The sequence below is a fragment of the Dermacentor albipictus genome, chromosome 10, assembly GCF_038994185.2.
Source record: "Dermacentor albipictus isolate Rhodes 1998 colony chromosome 10, USDA_Dalb.pri_finalv2, whole genome shotgun sequence".
Taxonomy (NCBI): Eukaryota; Metazoa; Arthropoda; class Arachnida; order Ixodida; family Ixodidae; genus Dermacentor; species Dermacentor albipictus.
Window position 1 is genome coordinate 8,603,044 of NC_091830.1, and position 9,336 is coordinate 8,612,379.

General features: G+C 45.2%; 1 protein-coding gene across 2 annotated transcripts in view; it reads left to right on the forward strand.

The window, feature by feature from the left end:
- LOC135920386 (snake venom metalloproteinase fibrolase-like) overlaps positions 1-8,008 on the forward strand; it is a 31,347-nt gene extending 23,339 nt beyond the window's left edge. For both annotated transcript variants that reach the window (XM_065454636.1, XM_065454637.1), the window contains 4 exons: positions 210-350; positions 2,576-2,732; positions 4,724-4,846; positions 7,861-8,008. In XM_065454636.1, coding sequence (XP_065310708.1) covers positions 210-350; positions 2,576-2,732; positions 4,724-4,846; positions 7,861-7,887 — 448 coding nt within the window. In that variant the 3' untranslated portion in view covers positions 7,888-8,008. The remainder of the gene's footprint in view (positions 1-209; positions 351-2,575; positions 2,733-4,723; positions 4,847-7,860) is intronic.
- The last annotated feature ends 1,328 nt before the right edge of the window (positions 8,009-9,336 follow it).

The window sequence follows — 9,336 nt, forward strand, 5'->3', positions numbered from 1 at the left end:
CTAAGTACACGGGCGTTTTCGCATTTCGCCCCCATCGAAATGCGGCCGCCGTGGCCGGGATTCGATCCCGCGACCTCGTGCTCAGCAGCCCAACACCATAGCCACTGAGCAACCACGGCGGGTCATGCACACTTTTTGACTGTTTTGTTCGAGAAACGAAACCGTTTCTGTATGCCCGATTTTAGCTTTAAATATCCTTTTTTTTACAGGCTTGGCTCTGATCATGATGGTTATAGCAGCTCCCAGAATTGCAGCGCCTCGGACGGATACTTGATGAGCCCCCGGGCAGGAGGGTCGCGCTCCTTCCTGTTCTCCAGCTGCAGCAAGCACGCCATAAAAACATTTTTGAAGTAAGTTATCTCTATGCGTTTGCGTTTTCAGTTTTTATTTTCTCAATGTTCGGTGCACCTCGTTTTTAATGCGTAGCATTATATGGACTGTCGGTCGAAAAACTCCCTGTGAAGCCAGAAAACCCCTTCTCTAGTACAGGGCGAGAATGGGCAGGTTCATACCCACGGTGTGCGCGGTCGACAGCTGCGATCCGGAGCACAAACGACAGCTTGTCCGCGATAACAATAGACACACCGGCCCAAATCATTTTACGAGTCCATACAATTTCGTCGATCCCAATACGCTATACGCAGAAAGGAGGCGTTATACCTGGTCTAGGTTTAACGCCTCCTTTCTACGTATGGCGCATACTAAAATACTATACTAAACCGGGTAGCAGGCAGTGTGGGACGCCCTGATAAACACCCGACCACTGAGTATTGAGGGTGACTAAAGGGGACCCAAAACGAGGGGATGCACCCCTCGTGTGTTATTTATGCATACAAGCGCAGCCTTTCCCCCTCCGCTGCCTATGACCGCATTAACGCGCTGGTTATGACACGTCAGGCATCGTGCAAACAAATTAAGTGCTGGAACTTCTCTGAACGACAGCTGTCGAAGATGTGCGTTAGCACTGAAAGCGGGCCGGCGTCGTGCGGAATGCATATGTTCGGCAATGTAAATATGTTCACTTCTCTGCTTGTACACCTCACATATGTACACATAAATAACGCACAATACATCAGCATACCTCCCCCCCACACACGCGCGCACACATCATTACCACGCATAACACATTCCGCACCACCCCGACCACCATCAAATGCTACTCATATTTTGGGCAGTTTCAGGTCAGGAAGGTTCCGCTTAATGTTTATGTCTACCTGGAAGTTCGTTTTTTTTTTCTCGTTGAGTATATTTTCCCAGATGAACTATCACCGCATTTTTTCAGTGAATAATTTCTTGCGTCTCCTTTCTATTTAAAGCTGAATGTCTCGTCGACTTGTTGTAGTCGAAAGGCGTTATACACCTGAAAATCCTGTTCTTCAGCACTGTAACTGCAACTAATACACAGCATAACAATGTTTGCAAAAGCAGTCTCCAGCAAGTGTGCACGCCACATAACGACGGATGCAGGAATTGAAAGTCAGTGCATCAGAGAAGCCAACAGGAGACAGAATAAGACTTTATTTTAAACGTTATGCGGGTACGTAGCTCTCAGAAGAAACAAAGAAATATGTACGAATGATTAGATCTTCGAAGCCATTACGCAAAAAAAGAAGAAGAATTAATCATAAAAATAGTAGAAAGAAAAGGGGGATTCAGAAGCGAGAATTGACTGCAAGGTATAGTTAGCTCATGATCACATGATCTTGCGCCTTGCCCTGTCGGCATTGCAATATAACCTTGTGTTTTCCCAGTGTCAAATGCTGTTCAAGTACCCAGATAACAAAACGAGAGCCACATTAAAATCATTTAAGGTAATAAAATGAAATGAAATGAAATTTAAGGATGAGTGCTTCAAAGGTAACTGTGTCAGCAGTTCTGCCTTGAATGTATGCGCGATGAAAGTGGTGCAAGATATCTTTCTGTTTGTCCTGTTTTTTTTTGTAGCCGTCTCACATCGTTGACCTTGTTCTTTGTGCATAATTGAAATAAAAGAAGTTTGAATTAAAAGCACTGGTCAGCGCCATCTGTTCGCCGCTTATTTCGTCTCGTCTAATACTGCTGTTTTCATTAAATCATGCTTAAATAGAACCTCAAAATCTGGTTTATATTGCGCCGTGTGCGCCTTAACCACCTTAACTATTTCATAACTTGGGCGACAACCTGACACGAGGCTGCCTACACCGAACTGCACGCAGCCATGCCGGTGCGATCCGTGATGGCCGTGGTAAATTGCTCTGGTGAATTTGTCTTTCACAGATGAATTTCTGTTGAAACCGACTTCCGCGAAAAAAGACAGCATGCCATATAAAATATTTGTTTCAGTTTAAACAGAAAACATTGAGTCCTACAGTATCTCATACTGTATTTGAAGATGAATACATTTACTTGGGGAGAAAATTCGTCAGGGCCTTGTCAGTAAGCGCAAGTTATGGTAAATATTATTTCGATATATATTTATGTATCGTTGTATAGACATATATATTCGCTTCAAATGATGTGGTGACTCCTTATGACTTGCTCTTGGTTGTTTTCGTGGTAATTAATTTGATCTACATTGCTAACTAACTACGCTCAGATTATCAAGCTCTGCGTGTCTTTTGAAAAACACGAATCTGAATCCGCAAGTCGCCAACCTGCCTGACAAAGCAGTGAAACTGCCTGGAGACATCATGAATGGGACGCATTACTGCAAGAAGTATATCCCTACGTACCCGAAGGCCTCTTATGATGAGGTAAGACGATTTAATTGCCGTTGACAAATTTCTACCGTCTACAATAAATGTTCGATGTGTGTATACAGAGCGTTACTCACGTTTTCCTTATATTACAAATTATTTAAGTTTTCTTATTAACGTATGCTTGATTGCCTTTATGCTATAGAAGGCCCAGCTATTTTCACCTTTTAGTTTTTTACATGAAGTAAGGGAGTATCTATAAGATTCTTAACTCTGTAGAACCACAAATTCTGTTTCCTCCTTCAAACGTGAAATACACGCACTACTGGGGATGCGGCAAGAAAGCGGCTATTTGAGGGAGATGGAAAAAGAAAGGAACTTAAATGGGGAAGTAAGACAAAGAAAACTGCAACTCATACAAATAATATTAAGACAGAATATTTATAGGGGGAGTGATCTTGTTGGGGACAACGGACGATCTACAAAAGGTTAGCAAATTTGGAGATATTATTACTATTATTGATTCAATACGGAATTTTGAGAACGAAATCAACAAGGCACCTTTTTTTTTCTGGCGCAGATATAGTCTCAAACAATCAAGCCAAGCATTCTAGTAACTGAGGCGAAATGCGGAGTCGCCGAAGGTGTTAATATTTTGCGGATTTACTGACTGTGGGGATACGTCGATGCAAGCTCCTTCTGTGTAGATGCTCGCAATCCTGACAATGCATCGGGAGCGCACCGCGGTGCCTACGTCTCCTGCTTGTCTTTGCCTACTGCCGCTGAAATACGCCTAAACTTTTCTTCTTTATTCACACATATGATGCTCTATCGCTTTCACGACGGCGTGATAATGATAGTTACCGGGAATTAAGTCACCACGATACTACGACAGGCATTCGATAGGTGCGATAGGTATATAGATACCACAACAATAGGTACTCTCCTCGTTGCGCTTTATGGTTTCACTAGACTATCCAAGGCAGGCGACATACACACCAAATTGTGGTGCCGGTCGGGCGACCAAGTTGTTCGCAATGCGACGGTCGCAAATGGTCGCTTTTGTCGAAACGTGACCGTTGCGGGTCAGACGCTCGCGATTATATTTTACAGCGAAGCTGTTTACCTCTAACAACCGGCGATTCTTTCGTGCCAGTCCACAGAAAACTCGGATTTCTAGAAATCGACGATTTAGCGCAAAAAACACACATGTAGCGTACGCGCACACGGGCGGCGTGGTGTCACCATGCGGGATGGATCGCAGAAAGAGTCGCCAAACAATGGGTTGGTGCTGCTATAAGGTTCCTGCGTAGAAGCGAGGGGGCGTTAGTGCGAGGTGCATCTGAATACGTATGTCTCGGTTTACGTATAAAACCACACATCGTATGAAACGTATGCTCGCTGTGAATATGAGCTGTGGGTAGGCGACGCAAAGTAAGAACTCCCGAGGAGCAACGCGAATATAATGTGCGTTTAGGTTAAGTGGATGGTAATAGCTTCGCTGGTAAGCCACCCTCACAGAGTGGATTGGGCCTTCAGAATTTTTCAGCTCCGCAACTGCATTCGCAAAAGTGCCGAACCGATCAGCGGCGCAGGGGATGGACGTCGTTATACGCCTGCACTTTAGTGGCGCGTGACAGCTGCGGCAGTCCGAGCCGACGCGAATGGCGCGATTGCTGTCACGAGACATTTCAGTGCGGAGACAAGACAGGCGGCGCGGTATTTGGCGGTGCGACACATCAGTCGCCTCGAAACGCTCCTTCGTCGCCAGTCGCGGAAGGTCAGGCGACGTCTGTCAACAGGCGGTTTCAATGCGCCCTTCGTGACAATCGGGGCCCATTCGTTTTATCGAACAATCTCAGCGAACACTTCTTCATCAAATGCATCGTTTTCGCATTCAGACCTCGAAGAATGTCCAAAGCCTAACGCGTCGCGTGAACGTATACTTCACTGGACGCTGGTTTTTAAAGCGTCTTCCCAAACGTTTGTTGCTTTGAACACACCTACATTTCACCTTTGAGCTAAAAGTGTTGTCTCTTTTGCTACAGCGGCAGTCTGACCTGCTTCAATGCAAGTTCCGGTGCCGTTTGAAATCCGAAGGAGGACGGTCATATTACGCGCTCACAGACGCACTCGATGGGACCCCTTGCAACAAATCTAATACAAAAATGGTAACAATCTATTTGTACTTCATTTTTGAGGCTCGCACTTTCATTTACCATGGGACACGCAGCATCTAGTTCACTGGGAAAACTCGATATCCACTGTTGCTAATTTTAACCATACCTATCTATATGACAATGAACATAGTTTGTTTAGCCTACTGAAAGATAACGGAATCTCTCAGTTTTCATAAATCATACCTCATCGACCTCGGCAAATCTAATCCTACAAGCCTCCGTGATTAATCATCTACACGAACGTCAGCCGCATGAGATATCCAGCCTACAAACAACGGAAGCGCAGGAAAATTATTTTTGGGGATGGGACTGCTTGTGCCATGTTTACACTATTCATTAGCTTTTTTTTTGCAATACGCGGTAGTGTAAGCTTGCTGTTATTGTGTCCACGTGGGGGTAACCTTCTCGGTCACGGGATACACAGATCATGCAGATCCCATGCGTTAGAGTGCTACACGTACTCGCTGATCAGGGTTAGAAAGTCACCCTCGGGGAGGTAGCATATATATTCTTTAATTGAGATTATCCACTCGGTGAGGCTGACGACGACGACACGGCAAATCTCGATGTGAGCAAATATTTTTTGCTTTATAGGTTATAGAATATGCAGTTGAATGTGTGAGAAGCGCTTACTATCTCAAAAAGCAGCTGCCCCCACTTCCTTCGTTCTATGAATGACACAAAGCCGAGCGAGTTGATAGGAAATAATGGTTTGTAGAGCTGGGCGTCTAAAACACAAACAGAAGGAAACGTTCGCGTTCTCCTTTTCAATCTTCACTGTCCGACTGTTCTAAGTTAACTTTGCACGAGTGTCTTTGACTCACAATGGCCGTCTGAGCACGTCCCTATACCTCCCCCCCTCTTACTCTTTCTTCCCCTTCTCTCAGCGTAAGGTAGCCAACAAAACTCTTCACTGGTTAACATCCCTGCCTTCCTTATATCCTTCTCTCTCTCTCTCTTGCTCTAAGAGTGCCCGCACCGTGAATCCCGCAGGATGGAAGACAATCTTTTTGGTGACAAATATCCTTGGATCACGGCAATACGCGTCCAACCTAAAAAAAGGCACAATAGCCCTGCAGCACTGCTTGAATGACCGACTGAGAGGCATCGCTGAGCATACCGGTTCGCGCGTGATTGTATAGCATGTGCAGTTACATGTAGCCATACCCGCGCTCTACACAAGGGTGACGCCAATGTATATGTATAATGCCTGGTGCCCTCCCTTCCTCTCTGTTCTTTCCGTAGTCCAGTGTTCATAGATTGATTAACCGGCTCAGGTAAATCTCGGTAACACTCCCTACCTTTCATTCGCGCCCCCCCCCCCCTTTTCCACTTATCCAGTCTGCTTTTTTTTTTAACCGGTTGCCTCGTGTAAGTATTAAGGTTTGGCAACTTTGGTAAACATAACTTTTTGCGGTAACTGCTCTGTCGGTAACGACTTCGCTGACAAGGCTGCCTCGCCTGCTCCAGGCACATGCACCCGGATGTTTGACAAGGCTGGCCAGGTACAGGAAGAAAAATTAGCTTCCTTTCACGTACCACAGGAACTTTCAGGAGAAGAATGGAAAGCGTGGAGAGTTGGTTCATTTTTGGAAAACTACAATATGCACGCAGAGGACGCAGGGCTGTTCATCTTTCTGTGTTTTATAGTCACTCAGCGCCTGTGTTGTGTCTTAGAAGTTTAATAGAGTCAAGTGCCTTTATAACGAAGTGCTTGGTGCGTCCGAAATCCTTCGTTCTACAGGTAACTTAATTGTAAACGACGCACAGCGCACAGCTAGAGACATTTCACCCCCTTTCGTCCTTTTGTGCGCTGCCTGTTAGCTTCCCCAGCTGCGATGTGATTTCACTGCTCCTGAGCTGGCGTTTGCGAACGCGTTTTGATATTGGAATTGTCGGTAGGGCAATATGCGAATCTTGTGGACGACATAAAATCCTATGGCACATTTTGCGCATTGTCCTCGATGTGATGCACAGCGCATCTATCTTCAGACAGCGTTATCGTTGTACTGGCTGGCCTCCATGACGTTTTCATAAATGAGATTGTTGAAATCACGGCAGCTAACCATCGCTGGCACGAAGAAGGAATTTGCGCACTGCTAAAGTTTTTGAACTCGACCGGCCTGAGAGATCATTTGTAGCCTGCTGTCGGCACCCTTTTAAGTGGGCGCAGCGATCACTCTCTCCCAATTTCCCTCTTCTTATACCCTTTCCCTCAGCCTCAGTGTAAAGCGGCAAATCAGGCACTCCCAACCTTTCCCCTTCTTGCTTTCTCTCTCATCATAAACTACAAGTGTTCTTTACTCAACACTGTTCTTTCTGTAATCTTTTTTTCTTTTATTTTTCTTCCTCAGCCTTGTTACACGGTCTCTATTTTCAAAGTGATGACGTTTATCTCTAGCTACTGTGGCGTACAGACAGCTTTATTCTCTGGAAGTATGGAAGCTTCTGGTCCGCTACTTCTACACAAGATCATTTTCAGTAAAAACTAAAAGTACATTCCTCTATTTAATAAGCTAGCGCAAGGGTTCTGAGGTGGTGTTCTCTCCATCTTCCTCCTTCCATTTTTATCCCTCTGTCAGACTATCTTGGCGCATGCTGTTCGCTGACCTCATCATGGCACATTCAGCCGCCGCAACAGCTGGCGCATTGGGAGGCTCCATCTTGGAAACGACTAATGCGCCTTCTCTAGTTCAATAATTGATTTACGATTGTTTTAGCTTCTACATTCACACTCGCTATGGCAACGTCATGTTAGTGACTTTGCTTCATCCCGACATCGGCTTTATGAACTGCGATCTAACCGGAGAGAATACGTTTTTCGCCGGTAAAAGTTACCACATATTCAATAGTATTACTATAATTTCTGGAAGATGAACCGAAAAGATTATGGTGATAACAGACTAGTAAGAGCTCGATTTCCGAAAGGACAACGCTCAGAAAATCGTGTACTCAGGATATACTTCTATCTTGATCTTAATTCTTTTTTCATGTTCCTTTTTCAGAAATGCAAGAACAACATTTGTATATAAAGTTGATGGTGGTCAGAGATAAAATAATGCATGTCGCTAGAAACATCTATAGTTGCAGTTTGGGGTGAAAAGAGAGTGCATTCAAGTGATATAAATAAATAAAGAGTCGTTCTGGTTTACACAACAAGTGGGCTTTTTCTTCATCTGTGTTCTCTTTGCGTTATGTTGAAAAAGTTGGTTGCTTCTAGGCAGTAAAGGCAGTCTTACGTGTACAATACAGTATGAAACATAATATAAGTCTATATTTGTTCCTGAAAAAGAAAGATAGCTTACGTCATTCCTTGCTTTATATGACCGTCTTTAGCACATTGTGAATCATCGCCTGGCCAAGTAAAAAGCAGGTGTAGAACTACATTCTGGGCAAACCTTTGCACCGGTTTATACGGTAAATGACATCATGATTTCCACTGTTATCACTACTTTCTCGAGGCACGAGGTCCATTATATTCATGCTACGATATTTTAGTATGCAGCGCATGTCACATCGACCTAAAGTCCCGGCCGCAGCAGCTACATTTCGATGGGGGCGAAATGCAAGAACACTCGCGGTTCCGTGCATTGGGGGCACTTTAAAGATCCCCTGGTAGCCAAATTAATTCTGAGAGCGCCACTGCGGCGTGCCTCATGATAAAATCGTGGTTTTGGCACGTAATACCCCAGATTTACATAACATATGGACCCCTTACTGTGCCACTGCTCGATATGATGTACGAAAACAACAAATGTACAATGAATTTCGGTGAGGAGATGGTCATCCATTGTCCATGCAGGCGTTGCTGGAACGAATTCGGCACGGATAGTAGGTCCAGAAGACAGCGAAATGACTTTTGTGCTTTTTGACAATGACTGGCCTGGCTGAGTCCCATTGACTGTGCATGTGATCTCCGCGCGCGTTCACATATTGACCTCAACTTCCCTTGCTCTCGCTCTTATGTTACTTGCCAGCTCCCCTCTCCCAGCGTAGGGTAGCCAGCCAGATGTTTTTCTGATTACACCTCTGCCTGCTCTTTTTCTTTTTGATCACGCTATTCGCGTTCAACCGAGCTTTCACAACGGCAGTATATGGTACCTTCTAGCATGCACACTTAAGATTGGCGCCATAGACCGGAGACCACAGAGCCAATCTCCACCGCCACACTCGCCACCGATTGCACGATGGTGCACCGTTCACTGGAACCAACGAGTACGCGTGGTTGACTTTAGGGAATGCGGGAAACCTGCGCTTTCGGCGAGGTGCCGATGTGTGCCGAGCTTGCAGTGCGGCGCTTCGTTCTTGTCAGCAGGCGCTAGTCTAGGGTTATGATTTTCTGGTCTGGTAATTTGCCCTTGGGCTGAATGAGACACTCAGCGATCAAGGCAACGCTAAAACATACTTCTTGGTTGAAGAAGCCGAATATTACACTGGACCAATATGTTTGCGAAATAATACGTACGAGATGCCTCGACCAA